The 24,676-nt window shown below is 33.2% G+C and overlaps 1 protein-coding gene across 3 annotated transcripts; it reads right to left on the minus strand.

Annotated features, from left to right (window-relative positions):
* Nucleotides 1-470: 470 nt before the first annotated feature.
* Nucleotides 471-18,416, minus strand: LOC128218702 (adhesion G protein-coupled receptor L3-like). 3 transcript variants are annotated; one of them, XM_052926379.1, is made up of 25 exons: nt 18,276-18,416; nt 15,054-15,149; nt 14,133-14,280; nt 13,854-14,026; nt 13,099-13,179; nt 12,674-12,772; nt 12,290-12,378; nt 11,399-11,581; nt 11,204-11,275; nt 10,643-10,751; nt 10,314-10,406; nt 9,743-9,824; nt 9,411-9,507; nt 8,644-8,690; nt 7,865-7,997; nt 7,511-7,614; nt 6,292-6,394; nt 5,888-6,038; nt 5,357-5,426; nt 5,198-5,264; nt 4,767-4,854; nt 4,209-4,333; nt 3,775-3,816; nt 3,505-3,582; nt 471-2,894 (listed from the first exon to the last, which is right to left on the minus strand). In XM_052926379.1, exons 1-25 carry the CDS (start codon nt 18,340-18,342, stop codon nt 2,841-2,843), a joined length of 2,451 nt encoding a protein of 816 aa, XP_052782339.1. In that variant the 5' UTR covers nt 18,343-18,416; the 3' UTR covers nt 471-2,840. The 3 variants fall into 3 exon arrangements, with proteins under 3 accessions (XP_052782339.1, XP_052782340.1, XP_052782341.1); XM_052926380.1 differs by lacking the exon at nt 15,054-15,149; XM_052926381.1 differs by lacking the exons at nt 9,411-9,507; nt 9,743-9,824; nt 10,314-10,406; nt 10,643-10,751.
* Nucleotides 18,417-24,676: the final 6,260 nt, after the last annotated feature.

Consider the following 24,676-nt stretch of genomic DNA (forward strand, 5'->3'; position numbering starts at 1 on the left):
TCGTTACGTGTCAAGAGTTTCACCGACAGAACTTTAGTATGTAAAGTTCTGGACCCAGGTTTATATGATTAAGCATGTTTAAATGTATATATCTATAAACGAAATAAAATAATGATATAAATACTCATTTTGCGAAGTAAATTGTAATAAAAGTAGTCAGTTTCTGAGCATTTTCGGTGTTTGATTCATATCATAACCTTGCACATTCCTCCCCTAGAAGTAGTAAACCATTAGCAGGGAGTGAAGCAAAAAAACTTCGGATTTGACAGTCAAATAATTTGATATTATTTTCTGCTTCACATAGTTTAAACTTAACTTTAAAAAAATAATATACTATCATCACGAGAAATTGACATTGTACTTTGTGCCAATCTGACCATAATGTGATTGGAGAGTCGCCGTGTAGAGGCCGTCGGTGTTCGGTATAATCACACACAAATATTACCAAATATAACTCGGTTATACGATAGGCGATTACTTTATTATATTTTGAAAACATAAATACGAATTTACATGTTAGACTTATATACTTTCATACTAGAACATTATTGATGTATTTTACTACATGTACATTCAGGCGATTTGACAAAACTGATAGAAAAAGCGTGTATCTTAAATACTCATATATATATATATATATAAATATTTCATAAAGGCATGTACAAAGAAAAACGAAAATAAAAGATTAATACACAAATATTAAACAGTCTATTAAATACAATGAAATAACTTGATAATAAGCATTTGTGTTAGGCTATTTTGGTTATATCAGTGCAATTTTAACACAAAATAACACGCAGCCAACTTTCATTTTAAATAATATAAAAATATATATTTATGTCATAGTAATGTAGCAGTTGTCGCTTTTTAAACATTTGTTTTCAATTTAAGCAATGCTTATGTAAATCAATGTACAATACAAGAAGTTTATCATTAGTTTGAATGTTATTATAGAAGCATTTACGATTGGATGTAGTAAATTCCCTCTGATTCAATGAATCACCGCACTGCAGCAGCATCAGAATTATTAAAATAATGATTTGTGATTGAATAAAGAAAAAAAATGACTTCAGACAGATATTTTCTGTAAATAAAAACACCGTACTATCGATAGCTGCAATAGTAAACCATTGTCGCACAATTTCTTTCACTTGCTCATGTTTGTACAAACAATTACAAATTCTGAGCAAAATGCAAAACACAAATATTCGAACACTTGGTTCTAAGATTGTATCCCCTTTTAAATCTTCAAACTGTCGTCTAAGGAAGCTCGGACCTTACTGGGAAATTAACCAAACTAACAAGCCATAAACATAATCTGACTAACATTCCATCAACATAATGTCATCAACGTAGCGTGGTGAACAATCTTCTCATTGTTTCGACCTTTAAAACCCTAGCTTGCAAACGGTCAGACTACAAATGCTGCTCAGACGATGACGGTGATTAAATTCCACTTAAGAAACTTCAACTGACTAGAACGATATGTTTAATCAACATATGTTTTGCACTGATCGTGACTGCAATAATAAGGTAAATGCGTCGTGAAATTATTTCTTTCTATTCACACTGAGTCTCGTGAAATAAAATACGATCTTGCACTAAATTCAACAAATACCTATGTATCCTGAAATACATATGTAATATGTTTGGAGTTGACTAGATACTGACTTGGCAATCAAGGAAACAGTAATCCAAATGAAATATACATAAATAATTACATAAAATAAATACTAAGTTATACATGCAAGCATATAACACTTATGTTTTTTTAAATGATAATGAGTAATTTATAATTCAAACTAATTCAATTACTCGTCGTTAGATTTCATTATTATCTTTCTTAAGCGATTATAAATTAAAAATATGCCAAAGATTACTAAGTCGGTTGAATTCATCACTTGATATGTCTCCATAAAAATGTTAAATGAACTAAATTTAACATTAAAGAGTGTAGGAACAAGTTAATAATTCGTTTTCATATGTGTTCACCTTGAATGAATATTTATGTGCAAAAACTACAGAAACAAGCTCAGTAGCCATAAGTTTAAACATCGCTTTATGTTATAAACCCCGTTTAATGGCACAGGGTAAACTCCAACGACATATAACACAAAACCAAATTTTCACAAACAAGAAACATTGAATAATAGCACTAAACTCACCAAATACCACAGTGCACATTTACTATATAAAAACACTAGGTATGTTTATCAAGGATTGTTAGGGTTTAAACCAGTTTACGTGCACACACCTCATTCTTATTCAAACAATACTGAATCAGGTAAAAACGTAAAAAGTAAATCTTATCAAAGTATGCATTAACTTGAAGAAACATAATTATAAAACAAATAACAATAAACTGATAGGTAAACCCCAAGTACTTCAATGATTGGGGATCCCAACTCTATCTGCAGACGGAGGAATACAATTTAGAGTACCTAATGCAAAACACTTTTTAAAGATACGATGCAGTTATTGTTTGAAACTATGAGCATCACACACATTCTGCCTTAAAAAATATAAGGTTGAAGACTGTGTGATCATAGAGTTTCATAATAAAAATCATCATTGTACTAAAACTGGGAACATATAAAGAAAAAATAATCAAAAATAAAAACGACATGTTTTCGCTAAACTTCGCTTCCAAATAGTTACGTAAATAAAATATTTTAAGTCCATTTTTAAGAGAATGTAGATGTATTTTCAATTAAAATGTACTTCTAATGAAGCTCATACATAAGTGGGATTTCTACCCGATAGTAACCAAAATTTAATTCCGACCAACTTATTGACAGATTCTACTGTAAGTATAAACTTGTAGTCTGTAAATTGGTCAGTTATACAGTTAATTCTGTGGGCATCACACTTGATTTTGGTACAGCCAAGGATTTCTGGAAATACACACTCATTTTGATCAAATATATATATATTCAATATAACCCACGATTACTTTAAATACAAGCAGCCTTCAATAACTACCACGATTAATCGATAACAGCAAAAACACTCGTCATGATTTTCAGGATATAATCCAAGACGTTTAGAGCATATAAGGGGTAATCATCTTAATGACCAATCATTAAAGCTTTACCTCATACGTTCTTACTATTACATTTCCCAAATATGTAGATACAAATGCATCGTTTCAAGTTGATCTGGCCTATAAATGACTTGCAATGTCCGGCTTAGTGTTTCGTATAACTTGTTTGTTTTACGGGATTCTTGTTAGATGGTGATAAAGGTTAGGATGAATATTTACATATGTACAGATGCCAGCAAATGTCTTTTTCTATTTGCATATTTAACATATTAATCAAGAGTCTTTAAATTGCACTAAGCCACTTTTAAATTGTAAAAATATTTCAATCGAAATACTGTTATATAGCTTCTTGTTATAGTGAAAAGTTTATATTACGAACAATATAATTACGAAGTAATGTTTTGTTCATTACAATTTAACGAACACAAATTAATTAGGATCAAAATATAATTAATCATTACCGATTTCATTTCGATAGCAGTGATCGACACCTCTGGTGCATGCCACCTGGCTCGCCTGGCTTTGAACACCTCCTGCACCTTCGATACATGGTTTAAGCGTGTTATACACAATGCGATCATTCACAAGTGTACTTGTTGAAATAAATACCTTACACCAGTATACGGTTTTATCTTTTTACACACATAAGGTGAACATGTAGTCCAAAACAGCATTTTATTAAAAATTAACTCGTCTATCTTTTAATACAATAAAAAAGGGAGCAAACATACTTTTCTATCCAGAATGCACTGAACAACGAATATAAGGACCCCCTGAAAATAAAGACATAGTTATTTTGTGTCAATTAAGAGCATTTATTGACGGTTTATGCAAAGGTGTATGTGCACTGTGGAACAAAATACTTACTAGTTTCAATTATGTGTGGTTATAAATGGACATATGAGCAGTGTTTCGTCCAGCGGAAAACAGATTGTTGTACTTGTACCTATTTGCTATTGTACACGTACCTACATAAAAGCGAGCGTGTACTTACATAATAGTATATGTGTTGTGCAGGCTGTTGTACGTGCACAATAAGATTGTTACACGTGTACATACATAATATTTTCCGAGTACCCACATACTATTGTCCGTGTACCGGCACAATGTTGTAGGTGTACCTGCAGGTTGTTGTACGTGTGCATGCTGAATATTGAACATGTACCTGTAGACTGTTGAAGATGGCAAAGAGGTATTGGAAAACGACTGTTTCTCTGTTGACAGCAAACACTCCGAAAGACCACGTGATCCCGAAAATTGGAAACAAGACACACACGCTACGTAGCCCGGTCCTGTGACAGATGATACTAATATTTAACGATTTTTTTTATACACAAACAGGTGAAAAACGAAAATGATATATGCGTTTACTTCCATCCTAAAGTATGCGTGCAGCAAACCGCAAGCATGCAATTGGCATTTTCCTTGCATTTGAGAAATAACAATAAACATATCAGACCAACAAAAGAGCTTGAAATGCTCACTATTAAGACGATGACTCAATATGTAACATCTGGCAATTATGAAATTACCAGTTTTTCAATATAACGGTGAACGTACCATGTTACTTTACGCCTGACATGAACCTTTTTCACTCATTATTGTGTCAAACAATGAAATGCAATGTTAATTAGATTTTTAAGTAGTTTTAAAATTGCTATTAAAATAGATTTTAGACGTGTGAACGTCATAAGCGTTAGGCAGCGATAGAGAAATGAAACTTTCTTGATCTTGTCAGCATCTCCTCGTTTTGACAAAGCAGAAGTCACAAACATCCTTTTGATGACAGCGACTGTGATGATGGTGTTCGTCTTTACCAGAAACATAAACAACACTAGTAACAATAATAAAACCAACAGCACATACAGCATTAAAAATAAGACCTGAAAACTTATTGCAGCAAAAGCTCAAATGAATGAATATTATCCATATTAAGTAAATAATATTTTAGGAGCATGTGATTGATGCCTGTTTTCTTGTTGTAGTTTTTATTTCGTTTCCGGCCTTTTGCATGTACTCATTCATCAACATGCTTATCAAACTATTTCCGCAACAAGAATAGCTACGAGAGAGCTGTTTATTACATATTATATTGTAAGAGTTGTTTTGGTTGAAATCAAGATTGTTCTCAAACCTATTAAGAAAATTACTTACAAATACGATTGCCAATGCCGGTCCAGCAAATGCCCAGAAAAGTCCCGAATCAATGCTTAGCCAACAACTAGAAAAAAAGAAATACAAAAATGCAGCCTTCTTGAAACTAAAATCAAACAATTGTAACAAAAAGAACTTCAGTTATTTATGGGAACTTACAATTTGTCATTTCCATAACCTTTCAGTTTAGATGACGCAGCAGAAATAATGACAACCATCATGGGAATTCCTGAAAATATATAGCCTCTAAATAGTGGAAATACTAATGCTTGCTAAGCAAATAAAACATGGTTGACATGAATTTACAGTAGTTATGATTAGGTTTTTTTTTCCAACATTTGACAAAAAGGGGTTCGTAATAATTATTTTATGGACTTGGTCAAGTTAATACATCTATGTCGTTAATGGTTATGATCAGTTAGATACAGAACTACTTTATTAGACTCACTGTCTCCATCTTCAATTCATTTAGGTCATCTCGTTTACATATTCTTTTCGAAAAACGGCATTCTTTAAATCATATTTAAAATGGGTCCTAGGGCACTACTATTTAGAATATTTTTTTTTTAATTTTTAATCAAAACGCTTCTTTTTTGTTTGAAAACCTTTAAAATTTGGTTTTCAATATATTTTCCTTTAAGTTAACCATATTGCGTATTTAAAGACTTTGTATCTTAAAGGTGAACATACCGTAAGAAATTCCAAGCAATGCTTGTAATGCGTTCCTTTTGTCATGGGGTCTAAACACCATTTGTGCAATAAAGCATCCTTCCGATAACATCAAGAAAAAGGAAGCCAAAAATATGTAGTGGAGTAGAACAACACTGGACGTGCACAAGGCCTGTAAAACATATAAACACACAAAATGTACAGACAAATCATCAATTAAAGTAAATAAATCTATAGGTTTTTAGTTATAACGACACACTTAACAATGTGTTCTCAAAAGTTGAAGCAAGTAACAAATGCATAACTTTGAATGACAATTCATAAATATAAACATTCACAGCACGAACGGATTATACAGTCCTTATTTAGACCATTTACACTGTCCTTTTAAATTTGAACTGTCATTATTCTTCGGACGTAATTACATGTTGTGAAGTGCTGTCGACCACTGCCAGAAAAAGGACGTTAGCCAGAAGTAGAACCGTATACAGGTTGACAAGCACAACTGACCTCTTCGAACGTACTGCCCTGGAAGGGTTTACATCTCAATTATATCTGTTTTGACATAATTTTAATCTTTTTCAAAAAGTTAATATACATAAAATATGTATATAAAATAACAACAGAAACTAGCTCAGTAGTCGAAAGTTTAAACCCCGTTAAATGGAAAACGGTAAACGGCAAAGACAGAGAAAAGAAAAAGCAAACAATTACAAACTAGAACCATGGAACAACAGCACAAAACTTCACAAACAACACAGTACATATATACTATATATAATATAAAATTTAACAGAAATAATGAAGCTCTTCTGTACGTATGAAATGACTGAATTAAAATAGTTTGATAATTCAGGAAAAATGAACGATTTTTTGAGAGTATACAATTTATACATTAAACGGTTTTCAGCATATATATAATAACAAACAAACTGAATATTTTAAGTACAAAATTATTATAAGTGTAATATTTATTGCAAGTAATAATGTCGTTGTCGTCAACCTTTATCATGTAATATTTACCCCTCAACTTTCATTCCTTAAATGAACTGCCTTTCGGCAATTGCGTCTATCAATCGATCCGAACATCTTCGGATATGTTCGGATCGCAATTCATCTCATAACAATATACATGAAAACTATTGATCTTTGTGTAGTTTCTATTGTGCCAGCAGGTCCCGTAAAATATAAATCAACATTTTAGAAAGTGATAATTAATTATATTTGAAATGAATTGTTGCCATAAGCGTTTCAATTTTACGTTTAAAAGTGTGTTCAAGTGATTTATCTTTTCCCGCGTTATTGTGACGTCATTTGAAAAATTGTTTACGGTTACAGTCGGGTCTTTCTTTTTACAAAATGGGTAAGAAAGGATTACTGAAATGTTTTCTTAAATTAAATGAAGTATTTTTTTAACATTTCTTGAATGAAATAATGAACTATTGGTGTAAATATAAGGAATGAATTGCGGGGTAGATGTCATTATCGGGGATATGAACCTTCGGACTCCACACACTTTGACCAGTCTAATTGGGTTCATACCCCGATAATGACATCAACACCGCAACTAATTCCTCAACGCAACATTGACTCCGCCATCTGTCAATTCACTCATATATTCTGTATATAAAATATACAATTTACCTCCAGAAGTATACATAGGTCGTGATGGTAAGAAACAAGCCAATTATAGATATACTGGATCCCACAATTGACAAAACTCCAAGGCGGCGATGGTGAACAGTTTCCTAAATAGTAAAGGACTTGCATATATTTATCAGAAAAAAAAAATTCTTTCAGCAAATTAAAATATTTTTTTACAGAAGTAATGAAGCTGTTCTACATGTATAAACTGTCTGAATAAAATGTATTTTGATAATGCAGGAATAGAGAAGTTCCGCATGATATATACAGGTCTTACTGGCGGTTATATGTAAACATGTACAACATATTTTAGTAATAAGCACTTTATGAAGAAAATACGAATTATATCACGACCGTTTCAGAAGTACTGGCGGGGCTCATTAGAACAGCAAAGTTTGTCAGATGGTTACACTGGCAATACACGATTCCCTTTTCCCTGTCATATTGTTCCAAACGGCATCCATCAGAGGACCAAAGGCTTTTCCCGCTTCAAAAGGGATAAAACAGTCGTATATAATGCAACATGACTTAGATATATAGGTGATATAACTGGTTTATTTCAAAGATTTTGATCAATGTAAGAATAGTCAAATATCTCAGACTATTAATCAAGAATTGTAGCTTCGAAGAGATATGTTTCACATATAATGATATATAAAAATGATGACTTAAATTTACTTAACTTACTTTTACCGCAGTACTAGTATGCCAATCATCTTCTTTTTTTAATTAAAGTCAAATGGGCACAAAGTATTATTACTTTTGATAATGAAGTGCATTTGGTCCTTTTTACCCAAATTCTATTCTGTTACATTTTTATGTTTTCGTGCAAATGCATTCAAATCAAAACTAAGTTCTACACTCAAAATAATCATGAACTTGTCCAATCTGTCCTTACTAACGTTGACATATGCATGTTTTGTATAAAAACTATTGCTCATACTTTAGAAAATTGAGCAAAATATATTCAATATTAAATTTGCTCTTATAATACAAATATTTATGGTTTATCAAATTTGTACTTAAAGCATTCAGTTTTGTTTTTGAATATATATGCTGGAAACCATTTAATGTATAAATTGTTTACTCTCAAACTCTTTGAATTTAGGAACTGCAAATATATTAGAATATACCTTCGATTTGTTTCCCAGAAGGAACAGGACGGATTTGTTAGGCTATTCTGAAATAATTGAACAAAAACAAATATAAGTTTATTTCCACGCATAAACACTGATCGATCATAAATTTATAAACGTGCATTCATATCATTAAACGAAAGACACTTTACGTCACAAGTAAACAAACACTTACTCAAATATCAAAATATCAGTATAATTTTATGCTGGGCTAACCGCCACGGCATTGTCAGTGGACACTAATAAGACAATGAAAACTACAGGGACAAGCCCACTAGTATTAAAGTAATACCCCTGTTAAACGGTTTACGACTAGGACCCAAGAGGTACTAGACGAGATGCAAAAACGTACACACAACATAAACTGACCATACACGCATATAAAAGATGTATCAATAATTGATGGGGTAACCGAATATGAACTATCAGTGTATACGAGTTCAATTGAACACGAGTTCACTGGTACACGAGTCCACTGGGGGACTTCTTCCAGCATATATCAATACTTTCCATATCAAAATGTAATTCTGATCAAGACATCCTCAACTTCCCGACAATGAAGAATAGTATTTAGTGAAAAAAAAACCTACTGGTTCTTAATAACTTAGTAAGAAGGAGAATAGCTATATAATTATTCATAGACGTAAACATGTTTATAATCAAAAACCACCCAACAAAACACGCAACACAATAAATTATTGGACAGAGATTTCAAGAATATGAAAACATCGAATGTCGAAATATGTATTCAAACATTTACATACATTAAAAAGATGGAAGCTTATCCTGACGTTCTCAGTCTTGTTGTGATGTCCGTGAAAGCTAAAGGACAAGACCGGAGCGTTGATTGAACTGTCTAACCTGGCAATCGACACATCAAATAATTTTTAATACTTCAAACTATTCGCTAACGTTGAGCTGTGGTATCGACCGAAGCCAACTCAATTTAGTAGTTGTGCACAATGAATTGTTTAAACAATATCTTCTAAAAATATAGCTACGTATGAATATAACCCAACGCTAAATACCATTTTCTTATTTTGTGTATATGTAAAACATGCGTAAAGATCGTTTACGGAAAAGACATAATGCGTACGAGTCGACATCGTTTGAAGAGGTAGGCAACATTCCCGAAATACTTTTGAACAAGCCGCCGCTAAATACCCTTTTCCCGATTTCTGTGTAACAAAAATATAATTTTCAGAACTTCAACATTTGCAACAGAATTCCCAACAAACAAATCGGGCTGAACCGTTTAAACGAACAAAAGAAATCAATCTTGTAATCAGAATCGATGTTTAAAAAAAGATCGTTCGATATCACATAATATATTATATTTTGACAATTTGCTATATCCGAGTGACAATCAAATTATGATATTTTGCCAGTTACACGTATCAAAATGAACGATACGTCTTTATGACAACAGTGTTTCGTTTTGATATAAAAAAGGATGTAACAACATGTATTTAAATGTTAGTTCCAAAAACAAACAATAACAATAAATCTTTGACAGAGTCATAAACCTTTCTTAAATTAAATTCAAAATTAGTTTTTATTGCACAGACATTGTGGTTCTATTACATTGACGTATTACTTATAATTATGTGTACAAAATAAAATAGAACCTTGCGTCTAATCATGAACCAATTACAAGATATGCTTACCTTGTCCACAGCCGACGACGATCTGATCGGTCGTACTGGCACCAGACGGAAAACTAATGTTTACACATTTGTCAACCTGCCCTATTTCTATAACTTTAATTATTGAGATATACTATATAATATGATTAAAAAAACGTACATGCTTGCAAAAGAGATATGTTCAATATAACAGAACTCAGGAAAACACTCATAATAAGGAACATTCAAGCTATTTAATATGTTATATTTGTTTTTGATTTTTTTAACGTTTCAGATCCATTAAGTGAACAAAAATGCATATGTTTTATTTAATAATAACACAATTCCTAAATACTTAACAAACAACTTACACAAGTTTGACTTGTCGAACTTCTTGTTCCAATCACCGTTAGAAGAGTTTACAACTTTCGTTATAAAACGGTCGATTATGTTTATTAATGAGTCGGCACCAACTCCCATCTGTTGTTCAGAGAAAAAAATCAAACACAAACCTAAAGGTATATTTGCCAAAAAATGGCGATTCGTATTCATATATCAGCCAAGCGTTATATATTTCATTATTATTACTTAACGTTTTTTCAAGAAAAGGTAAGGTGCATCTCAATTAGCAAAAGAATTATGATTTCTTCAAACAAATTTAGAACTTTTTATAAAAACCCTTAATGTACAATGTCTTCCGCAGCTATATTTCTGAGCAGAATGTTACCTTTAATACAACCCAAGCGTAGCTTAAGGAAATTGTCATATTGGCCATTTTTGTTTTTTTTAGTAAATAAAGCAATTAATGAACTTTTATGTCCAATTTGATATAAACAACATTAGAAACAAAGAAAATTGAGGAGTAAGGATGTCTTAATAAAAACAACAACATTTATCAAATACATCTTCTAACATAAAGAAAAGATACATACGTCATTAATTAAACTTTTCCATGAGGATGTCGCATTCCAATTTAGTAAATTGTTCGCAACTTCGAAGAAACTCTAAAAAAGAGCAAATATGACATCTTAATCGAAAACGGTACAAACACTAACATTTGTGATTGCTTTAAGTGATTTATGATGATAATGTTGGTTTGTATTTCACTAACAATGAAAAGCACATACGTCAGTATCGCTTTCGATTTCAGCAGAATTGATTTCGATGTCTTCAATGACTTTTTCAAGGATCCGGATAACTTTCTGTAGATCGCCCGCTGTTGGTAAATTCTCGTAAGCAGTTCTCAGCCGATTCGTTTCCTGCTTTAACTTCAACAAAGCCTCCGAAGGATAGAGGGAGCCATTAAACACCTTCAAATTAATACATATCGTAGGTTTAAATATATTGTTTACCCCCGCAACTTTCCCCAGCCTGACAAAGTTGACTTTCGATGTCAAAGAAAGAATGTATCCTCATCGGATGGGGATGATTGGCTTAACCCCCTCAACGGTATTTTAACGCAAATATGTTGTTAGAGCCGCGACTAATTAGATCAGGGTTGTCCCACAGCGCCGTTGTAAAGATTAAAGGCTTTTTTTTTCTTTAGATCCAACCGCCTGTCCTTGTCGAGGCTCAATAAGATGACGATTAATTTATTAAGTCGTCATCCCAGGGAGCCTCATGCCGTATTCGCGACGTGCACGCGAAAGCTGATGACAATCTCTATGCTTTTTACATATTAAACTGCCAGCTTCGTCATATCAATCCATATTGGACGAATTTCTGTTGTTTTATTTAATATTTCAAATGACTTGTACCCTGCCCAAATGGTTGAAATTATTGTAATTTGAAGGTACCTGGACTTTTTTTTCCAGTTCACTTTTTTATTAAATTACTGTATTTTTTCAAAGTGTATACATCAACTCCAAAGATAAACATTTTTATTAAAATGAATTTCACATTTATATAAATTTTGGTATAAATATATATATATATATATTCCAAACAAACTATGATCCTTTAAGTGTTATATTGAGTTTACATAAACGCATATATAAAATACTATAAGTCCTATGTACCTGGGCATATAAATCCTGTATCGCCTTCCTTGTGCAATTGTTAACAGGATTAAGATAGTTTCCATTTTGACAACGACGATAAATATCGCCTAAAATACAAAAAAAACACGATATTATTCTTATTGTCAAGTGAGGTATGAACATACAATATGTTAGCATGCATTACTCTTTGGAATACAAATTAAGCATTTTGTTTCTATTTGACTTTTAAATCTCTAGGAAATGAGAATGGTCAATGGACGGTTTGAGATCGACTGATGTTCTTTTTTTCGAAATGTACATACATATAAATATAAAAGTTTCAATCATTGGAACAGAATCGAGAGTTTATAGTCATTTTCAACATCAATAAACCGCTTCACTAATTCTTGAATGAAACTATACCTTGGTATCCTTGACTGCATCTATATCGGAATATCTGCCCATCAAGAGCTTCTGGCCAGTCAACGCCATTTTCTGTCGATGCAGCGCATGTCACTGTCCCTAAATGATTCATATTAAAATTGTTGTGTAAAAGAATGTTATTTTTAAGTGAGGACGATTGTTGATAAGAGTGTCTAAAATGTTCATAAAATGCACAAACATGAAGAATCAAATACAATATTTATAGTGCCATCAATTTAACAAAAAAAACACAAGAAAGAACAAAACATTCAAACGCATGATGTGTTTTTTATAAAACACATATTATTTAAGTTCTAGCTTGGTCTAAACATAATGTTGGTTTTGGGTTTTGCTGCTACAAATTACGATACTACGGCAAACACGCTTTCTATCGAGTTACAGTTTCAGTATACAAAAACGTTAACCTGTTTCAGGGTCCGCCGTGTCCACGGTAATATCTTCATTATCATGTTTAGCGTTCACTGAACCGTTGTCTTCTTCATTACCTTGCGAAATAAAGAACAACTGTATAAAGTGAGTTCAATGAGGGCCCTGTTTAAGTGATTTTCCCAAAACTCTTAAACAGGAAAACAGAATTTAAAGGACAAATGAAAAGAAGATTTAATACAAAACCTGCCTCGAGAAATTGAATGTCATTTGAAAGCATAACAATTTTGTTAAGGTGTTCTAGAATGAAATACGGCTCTTAAAGCTGCACTCTCACAGATTGAACGTTTTGACATTTTTTTTGTCTTGGAATGAGCCGATTTTTACGAAACTCCATGGAAACCAGATTTATAAGACTGCTGACAAAAAATTAGATCGCAGATGTTGATGTTTTATGCATTAATTTTTAAACGGAAAAATAAAAATCTACGTTCTGATTATTTGTCAGCTATCTTATATCATTGGTTTGCAAATATTTACGCAAAATATTGCTCTTTCCTAGACACAGAATAGTGTAGAAAAGTGTATATTTTTCAGCAGGCTTTTTTAAAAAAAAATACTACCTGCATACTATATGCACAGAAAATATACAGTTATTGCTGCATTACTCATTATACGTGTGTGAATATTAATTCATGTGAAATTTGAGGTATTTACGATCAATTCAGTTCCATGAAATGTATAATATGTGATGAGAATAGAAGTATTGGGGTTCTACAGCAAAGAGAATCACCTGTAGTACACTTAACTCCAACATCCTCAGAGTGTTCACAGGTGGTACTTCCCAAATTACGATAAACACAGTCAGCAATGGTTGACTCATATCCTAAGCAGCGAACATCGACTAGCCAGATCGTACCATTGCCTTCCCCATAATAACCTTCCTGTATCACAGTGGTATCAGTTCTAAACCAAAGAATGTAGAATTGTACATGTCTGTAAATATAAACATATTTCAAATATATATACATAATAAATAAAATAATCTGATAGATCGATTAAAGTTTCTTACACATTTATGTGCAGCATTCTGCACACAACCGATGCGGCATCTGTGTTGAAGTGGTCATCACATATTGTTCCCCAGCGTCCATTTACGTACACCTCGACACGACCTTCATACTTTGTGGGTCCGTCAACAAGCCGCACTTTCGTATCATCTGAAGGTATGCATAATTTTAGTGGGCAGATTTACCAAATACCGATGATTCAATATCGAATCATTAAAGTTCATAAAAAACAATAATAATAATGATAAAAATTTTGATGAAATCACCGCCATACCAAATCTTCTTTGTAAACAATCTCGATTTCACCAAGATGATTCAGTGAAAACAGAAATGAGAAAAAGAGACTCAGAGAAATATCTGAAATAAATACATGTTGGACCAAAATGTAAATGACTTATGGCGTGCCATTAAGATTGTTTCTCAACTCTTAATTAAAGAAATGAAATTTTAAAACATTACATTCGCTTTGTTTTGTCAAAGGCCTTTAAAAGAAACAAACCTTATTTGGCCTCAGAAATCAAATTTTCAAGACCAGATTCACGTCCAACAAGTGTCTCAAAATAAATTAAGGTTTATCACTTAAAAATCGTTTTTGAAGGCTTTAGAGTTCTAAACATATAGGGTTTAATCTACTTTTTTTCCTAATGGTGTATTTGTTCCATTGAGACAAGTTTAACTTTAACCGCGACTGGATAATGATACATTAAGAAATGTGTTACGATATAAAAAACCTATTCCGTTAGAATTTTATACCTGATTTTTACACAATGCATACATCTTGAAATCAGCGTCAAGATTAAAATGATAACACAGTAATATTACAAGATTGTTTTGAAAGGAAAACATAATTGTAATTTCAAAGATCTACCAGCTACCAACATACTTTAAACACATACAACGACAACATTATTTAACGAATGTACCTAATAATGTTGGCTCTAAAGTTGACATCAAATCACCAGAATAATCAACATCGTCTTCATCATCGTTTTCATCTTGCCCATTTGCGACTGATATCCCTGTTTAACAAATAATCTATTTTTAACAGTTGCATGTGCTTCGTTTCGTTTTCTAATTCTCGGACGAACAATATATCTAACAGCAAACACAATTTGACAGGTTAAAAGGTACTTAACAGGTAGGAGGTTGGACCGTTATGGCTTTAAATGCATCAATAAAGACATTTAATTACGTCAGCAAAAATTGGAGGGTATAATCGATACATTATCAAGGAATTTTATATGATGTACGAGGGGTGTTCCATATTTAGTTTTATCAAACCTAGACGATTTGGATATTCATGTATTTTCACCTTATTGTAGTATTACTGTAAATTACAACTCTTTTAATTAAGTGTGCAACGTTTAAACCTTTCCGTGCGTCATTAAAATGTCATTTATTATGAAAACATTTGAATTTGACAAGTGATTTATCCAGTTATGTATGTAATTATTGTGCTATTAATATTGTTCTCGTGGCTTTATGCAGATTTTGTTTTCATTCGTGAAATTCGAATCTACAAAAATCAATTAGAGTCAAATCTAAATGAAACATGACCATCCAACTGTCACTGAACAATGCACCGTTGCTACGTTTAGAGAAATCGGTTGCGATAAGAGAAGACTTAATTGCAATTTAATACCTGCGTCTACACAATGTTTACATCTTGACAGCGATATGAGTCAGGACCATGATAATACAGTACTATTATGTAAATGTTTTGGAAAGAAACTGACATTTCATAAAACAATACTACCAGCACACAAAACAACACACACGGCATCACCATTATTTAACGAATGTATCTGATAACGATGGATACTAAGTTGATACAAAAACATCGTCCTTTCCATCTTGCCGAATCGCGACTGTTATCCCAGTTTCGAAAATGAGTTACCTATTCACAATTGCGTATGTTTCGTTTGTTTTCGTAATTCTTAGATAAACTAGGAGTACGACAGGAAGGTCAAATGTATAACATTGTAATGTATTGTACCATAATCGTTTGTTTCAAATTCATTATATGTGTTTGCAACGTTTAAGTAATTTAATGTAAAAAGCAGAGATAACTAAACATCAATAACAAAGTCAATACCAATGATGGTGAGTTTCACAGAGATTAGCTTACATTTCAATATACATTTAAACGTTTATTTTGCTCTTTTATAAGCTGAATTGAGTGAAGGGATAAAATGTTACACATTTGTTTTTTACTCTTAACCTTCCTGAATTCTTACTGTATGTGATTGCTTTTCATTGCCGATGTTTTGGGCTTTTATTTGTTAGGACGTTGGTTTAAACAATATTTATTTCAAAAGATACATTTTAAGGAATACACAAAGTTAGAGCATAATCAATAATAAAAGATTGTCTAACATAATAATACAGGCAAAGTTAGCAAGTGATATATGCACATAATAAAACACTTACTACAGAATTGAGAAGGAAGCTTATAAGCTTATATACTGTTTCTTGTTTCTGTCACACTTTAAAGCTGCTTGTTACGGTGTAAATGTTGTTATGATTTTTATATTTTCGGAACCGTTATGCTTTGATGGAAAAGATGAATGATGATGACAAATATAGGAATTAGTAAAATGCATCGGAAAGAGGATAGAAGCAAAAGATAAAGAAACGTCAAAAAGTAGGAAGACGGGACAGGGCTTGTACAGGTCAGATCAGCTGTAGAATCTGGCTTGTTCTTATCAACTTCAAACGATCAAAAGCGTTTAGTTTGGCGAATGTAGTGTTGAACGTGATTGAATATCTGAATTGGTCAAGTCCGTGCCATTTTTTAAACCAAACAGTAGTACTTGAAGTGACATAGGAATAATATTAGACAGTTGGTCGAGTATATGATGCACGATAAAGGGGATGGATGAACAAGAATTGGAAGGTGTCCTTGAGTTCACCACATTGACATTTGGACCATTGATAATGTTTTTAGAGAACAAGTGTTCATTGAGATTACTACAGTGCATCAATGATAGGACGCTTATAAACTTTGACATATTTTTTTCACCAGCGTTGAACATATCAGTAAAGGTCACTTCATTGTATGTTTTGACATTATTTAAATATTGAAATCAATTTCAATTCTAGTATTATTTATCTTTCCTTATTTGTAACAGTCTAATTTTTAAACATAGAATCGATACTGGAAAGGAAATGACATGGAACTTCTAGAATGCTAATAAATGAAAAAGTCGGCACTAAACTGACTTCGCTTTACTATCAACAATTGGAAATAAATATTAATATAATACAAAATAGCTCCTGAGCTTTCCCGATTTCCTGTTCTTGACATTTGTTTGGCAGTGTCAAACACGGACACTCCTACTTTAAATATCATTATTTGTTTTTGATTGAATCTTAATTATGTACTCGGTAACAGGATATTGCTATAATAAGTTCTTTGTTTTATGATTGAATCTTTATTATTTTCTTTGTAGCAGGATATTGCTACAATCAGTTCTTAAGTACTACCGCAATGTTGCAATTGCACTTTGTGTTTGCATAAGTATCAATTAATTAATGTTTTCAGTCAAATTTTGTATCATTAAAACTCGCAAACACATGAATATCTTTTATAAACGTAAATGTCATGAGGCTAATCGTATAAGCTATATAAATATATATGTAGCATACCCCCAAATAACCTAAGGACTGTAATCACACACATATAAACTTTAAAGGATAAAATATACATTCGACTAGCCCATCATATAGATATAACTTGACGTTCATAGTCTGTAACGCGCAGGGAAATATGACGTCATTGTTTATTTTAAAATAACGCTCCGATCGGATCAGCGCGACGTCATTTAATCAATGATATACGACGTAACAAATTTACTATTCCTTTATACAATCCTATGTTGTCAGTTACACTTCTATAAGAATAAACACTCTTTTGCATATATTCCGCTTTTTTAATTGTGATGATTTTTTTTCTTTAATATACATGTAAGTATTGATCGATTTTTTTCTAGCATTTATGCTGTATGAATGCAGTCGAGAAGCGAGCTTAGATATTATAACCAAGAAGCGCTAGCAACATGAACGCAAGAACAAATGCGTTTAAGATTTAATTAAGCGATATAAAATGTGTATATCAATTGTAAAACAATGTGCTTAAGTCTTACCAATTATTGAAGAAGTAATCAGAAAGTCCATACTGACAAAAACCAAAAATATGCTCGTTGAATACATTTTCGGGAAAAACAATAGCTACTGGAATCGAATCAACTTTTCGTGTAATGTATCTGATAGCTGTTTCACACGAGCATAAGTAAGGATATTATACGAATGGAGAATAAAAAATTGTATCCTTGTTTTTACTTAAACATATCCTGTTGTGTGAAAGTGCATGAGAGGACAAACGGAAGACAAAACAACACTCCCATTTGTAAAATATTAGTAATAAATGTATTTCTAAAAGCACATAACTTAGGTATAAACATGTTGTTTTTTCAGTGCATGATTGCCATCTTATATACACTATGAATTAATTTTAAAAGAATTTCATATATTTTTATAGAGTATTAAGGTATACCTTTTGTCTAATTTACTTAACAGCAAACTCGTGTTTAAATCAAAATCCAAGCTTATTCCTCATTAGGTTTTTGAACACATTCTTTTTTGCTACATTTTAATAATATCAAGTTTCTGTTAAAAATAAAATAAAAAAAAATCATTTCCCTGGTGTTTTTATTGCAGTTGTAGATGGCAATTGTTTTGTGCTGTTGTTTTTGTTGTTAGCACAGTTGTGTTTTTTTCATTAATAATTAAATACATTTCTGTGTTACAATTAACGTGAATTGCATTGAAACTGTCACCTTTAAACATTTGGAAAGTTCGGCCATGTCAAAAAGAAGATTTCTGACAAGATCAAGAAAGTGTGTTGTTGTTTTTTATTGTTTTTGTTTTGTTTTACCGTTAATGATATTCATATATTGAATTGGAAAGTAATGACGATGTCATGATCAATCGTAACGACTTGCCAAATAATCCAGTATTATCTGTAGATACTCCTTGTGATACTTTGCTTGACTTGCCGGAATACCAAACCAATTGTTCATCAAATACAATCGGGTCATTTTAAATTTAAACATAAAATTTGGACTTTACAAGGTAATTTACCGATGTTTTTGTTGTGTAAATGGTTATAACAATGGTATCTTCTAAACGCAAAAAGAGAGACGTTTAATCGGACAAATTTAAGTATTATGAATACATTGCTGCGAAAAATTCCCTCGTCCAATGCGCATATAAAACAGTCCGTAAAACAAATCATGCATTTTGCTTCTTAACATATACACAACGAGCTAACTTTAGTTTGTGATATACCACAATAATTGGATACAGAGCGTGTGTGTCTTGCTTTTAGTGTTCGGGAATACGTAGCTGTTCAGAATGTTTGCTCTCAACAGAGATACCGTCGTATTTCAGTACATCTGTCTCATATCAAACGTATGCAGGTACTCCATTTTTAAGTTTATCCCTCCAAACGGATCATCGTTAAACAAAACACACTCAACCTTGTCGATAGTGTCGTCAATATGAGTTCAATGAATTTCTCAACGCCTCTTGATAAAATGCACCATGTAATGAGGTTGGGCTCACATGTGATAATTAGGATACTTATACTACATATTTAATATTAACCGCCTTATTGACATTTCTTAAAGTGTTTTTTGTTACAGTAAAAGCGATTGGTAAAGCTAAAGTAACAAATGTTAAAAAGAATACACAACATGTCCGAGTCGATCCAGTGACCTCTGGATTGCTAAAAAAGATCGTAGCCGCTGGACAATTGTAGCATTGTTATGTCACGGGTTTAATGTAGCAGTATATACAGATGTTCTGATTATATACGGATTTGTAAACATTAAAGCGAAAGATCGTTCTTTAGAACAAAGTTATCCTTTTTGTCAACACTGTTCGCTTTCGGTCAATATATGAATAAGAAGCGTTCAAATGGTATAAAGCAACAAGTTCTGTGTGTTCTTATCCCTGAACATAAAATTACACTAAGAAAAGCTATGTTTAATGCTATGATTAATTGGTGGTCTCTAACCTGTAATCGATATCTGATTTTGATTATTTGTATACGCAAGAACTCATTGAAACGATTTGTTTTCAAAGCATGCTATTACGCACGGCCTACATGACACACACGCGTTAACGTATGTTTTGCAAACCAGGCCCTATAAACCAAATTTGTATTAAAACACATACAAATTACCCTAAACATTAAACTTGGTTAGTTCTTGTTAAAACTGCACTCTCACAGATTTATCAATTTTACAACTTTTTAATTTTTTGTCTTGGAAAGTGCATTTTTTGCATAATTATCTGCAAACCAATGATATAAGATTGCTGACGAAAAATCAGATCGTAGATGTTCATATTTCCGTTCGAATATTAATGATTTGTGGCTTAAACTGTTACTTACGGTTTAAGAAAACTGCATAAAACATCAATTTTTGAATCTGCGATATAATTTTTTGTAAGCAGTCTAACATGACTGGTTTTAATGGATTTTCACCAAGATTGGCTCGTTCCAAGACAAAAAATAAAAAAGTTGGCAACACGTTCAATCTGTGAGAGTGCAGCTTTAAAGCGGAAAATTTATGCTGAACTATTTATCGTTTTAAGTATCCAGAGACAGATTTATCAATGAGATACTTGTTTTTACTTGGTGGTCTTTTATTTGAAATATAAGGGACAGGAGTAGGCTACATAGGAGTAAATCATTGTTTGATTTATTGTTTAAAAATAGTGTTTAAGTGAGTAATTCCGCTTAATACGTCAAGTTATATGTCAGGAACGGTAAAATGTGTGCAGCAAGGAAACGACCACTGCATCCAGGACGTTCAAGCATAAAGGAATATAAAGTTCCATTTCCAATGGCATTTTTACAGATTTGCTTGGTCTGTCACCTGTTTTAATTTGAAAAAATATATATAGTAAAAACGTATTTGATAAGGACCAAATTACTTTGTAAGTGGATTATATGTAACTCCCAAATCAGAAACAGTTTCCAAACAAATAGATTATGATTTTTACGGCCATTATGCCATGTGCTTAGAAATTCCTGGTGATCACGAGACTATCAATTGCATCTATTTAGAGAATTGTGGTATATTGGAGATAAACCAAACAAGTAGATCTTTTTTTCATCCATATGGTATGATTGACAGTTTCATTTAGAGTGTGTATACCATGATTTCCATTTACATAAACGAAAGTCCAACAAACTGAAATGTATGGTCTTGCATGATCTAGCAGACACTAAAAATAATTATTTTTAGAGCATACATAATTGTATGCAACAGGATAAGTTTTTATGTTGTATGGCGCTATGCTGCCTTGCATGCATTCTGTAATAACCGTAAATCGGAATCTACCATCGTTAGATCGACATAACATTTTTACCTTTTGATGAATAAAAGCGCACACAGGTGCATCAACACCATCGCTGTTAGAGCTGGTGTGTCAACGACCAACCAATCTGCTCTTGATTTAAGTTAGTTTTGTTTCCGTAGTCACTCTTGCGCACAGTGGTCAGAAATTGGCTCAGGGAGAGCAATATTTGATAAGCATACAGAGAGCTGAATTGTCTACCTTCTGTACCCTTTGCGTAGGAGTGTAGTGCTATCGGGTAAACAATTAGGTCGCTAGTTATATAGAACAAAATAGAACAGAACTGAATTTGTATTTAACTTCAGCACAGAATAAAAAAATAGCATGCGTATATAAATAAATAAAGCGTATGGATATTTTGGAGTTCATAATATTATGGTATACAAAAACTGGTACATTTAACAGTAATAAAATGTGAGAATGTCTTTAAAATACCATTTACTTATATCTCTTATCTTAAAAGGAAGAATACAGAAAATAGCTAATAACGATAATGCATACACATTTAACGCTTAAGCGCTTAGATTACTTTCTCATCGGCACATGGCAAAAGGACTTATTTGAAAAGTGTGACGTCATCACAGACGAATGCTGTGCCGTGTCTGACCACCTACCACTACGCACAGCAATTAATATTCCACTGACGCATTTTGAGGTCAACAGTGTAAGCCTTATTGCATGGAATAAATGTTCTCCTTGTCAACTAACGAATTACTCAGACTTGTTAGACACATATTTAAAATGTCTAGATATAACACACATTCAAGTGAATGAAAACAATATCGAAATACTTTATAGTCATATAATCAAATCAATAGAACGGGCATCACAGGCGCTACCCCGGAGCAAATTTAACAAACATGCAAAGCCATATTGGAACCACGCCGTCAAAGCAGCCCATACCAATCAGCAGAACGCAAGGAAAGAACTCTTAGCGAACGGCAACATACGAATCAAAGGCGATTTATTTTTTGACAAATACAAAGAATTCAAGCGAATATTTAGACAAACTCAGAGATCAGCGATAGCCTCTTGCAACGAACAATTTTACAAAAAGCTTAATGATGCGGCCGCATGCGACATGCGTCTATTTTGGAGTATGGTACGCATGAAACAAAACAAAGAAAAGGAAACTATAAATGAAATGAAACCATGGGTATAACAGTGCGCAAACCCAATGAAATATCCATGGCGTTTAGCAATTATTACGAAAACGTATTTCGTCCGAAAAATACAGACAATCTTAACACACACTTCCACACAGAACTGTACAACAAAGTTCAAAGTTTCTTGAGCTCGGGTGACAGCACTACTGACAATATACTGGAGTGCGACGTAACCGCTGAAGAAATTGAAACATTGTTACGTAATCTCAAAAAGCGAAAGTCCGGCGGTCATGATAAAGTTGAAAATGAACATATTATCTACGGTGGAAAAATTAGTCGCATGTATCTACAAAAACTCTTTACAATGATTCTAACAAAGTCATACGTTCCAAAAGACTGTAAAATGGGCATTATCATACCTGTTCACAAAGCAAATAGGCCAAAGAATGAATGCAAAAGTTACAGACCGATAAAGCTGTTACCTGTTGTATACAAGGTATTTGAAAAATTAGTACACGATCGACTTATCATTTGGTCAAATGTCCAAGGCAAAGATTGTCCAAACCCTCAACAGAACGCTTATCAGCGTGAACTTGGCTCATTAACAGTCTCCTTTAATTTGCAAGAAACAATAGCCTCAAATGCAGAATATGGATCACCGTCTCATGTGGCCCTGCTGGACACTTCCGGTGCCTTTGATAATGTTCTTCACGCAGCACTGTTTGTTAAGTTGCACGAATTTGGTATCCGTGGTAAGACATTACGTACCTTAATAAACTGTTATACGGATATAGAAAGTATCGTTATTGCAAACGGCGTGCCCTCACCTCCATTTCCGGTCCTCCAAGGCGTCCGCCAAGGGGGGGGGGTACTGTCAACCTGGCTCTATCTCCTTTTCATCAACAAGCTCCTGTGTGACCTAGAAAACTCCCCATATGTGTCCTTCATTGGAGACATCAAAACCGGAAACCCGACGTTAGCTGACGACCTAACGCTAGTGTGTACAAATAGATCATCACTTCAGGCCCAGATCAACATTGTTACAGAGTATGCCAATAAATGGGGCTACACACTTAATGAAAAGAAATGTGCCTATCTAGTATTCAAAGAAAGCAGATGCTGTAATGACACTGAACTGATTAACGAAACTGTCCTTCGCTCATCAGAAAGTGCAACTCACGTAGGACTAGTTCTCCATAAATCGTCCAAATGCAGCCTTGCTGTTGAAGCAAGAGCAAGAAAAGGACGAGCCTCAATATTTTCCTTAATGACAATTCGTGATTCGAACTTCGACGTTAACCCTCTAGTTCTATCCGATTTAGTGCAAAAGATTGCTGTTCCATCACTGTTATATGGGGCGGAGTTATGGTCAACTCTTACGCAAATTGACATTCTGAAAATAGAACGCGTCTTAAGGCTAGCAGCGAAAATGTGCCAAAATATGCCCTCACGAACTCGTACTGACATGGCACTGGAGCTTCTTGGCTGGTACCCAATGATACTCCATATTGACAAAAGAAAACTAATGTTCTACCATAAACTTTGCCGCATGAAAACACATAACTTAACCAAGCAAATATTTGACTATAGATTCAATCTATTCCTGATACGCAATACCATCGGCCAACGAGGTGTAATACCAGATCTCTACAACATTATCAAGAAGTATGACCTGTTAGAATACCTAACTTTATACAAGGATACCTCGTCTCTCCCGCCCAAATCAGCCTGGAAACGTCTCGTCAATAGCCGTGTGGCTTACCCGCATCGCTTGCGATCCGGACTTTGACCGGTTTAAAGTGGTTCATACTCTTATACGCAGATCCGCTCTTTGGGCCGCCGCCGAATCCTCCGTCGAACTATACAACGCCACAGTTGTTGTGCGGTTTTTGACGGACACACGTGTCCAGAATCGAACTATTTGCAGACATTGTGAAACAGAGACAGATGACATTCGAGTTCACTATATTGCCATGTGTACAGTTTCTTATGAGGCCAGAAACAAACTTCTT

The sequence above is a fragment of the Mya arenaria genome, chromosome 15 (genome assembly GCF_026914265.1).
Source record: "Mya arenaria isolate MELC-2E11 chromosome 15, ASM2691426v1".
Classification (NCBI taxonomy): domain Eukaryota; kingdom Metazoa; phylum Mollusca; class Bivalvia; order Myida; family Myidae; genus Mya; species Mya arenaria.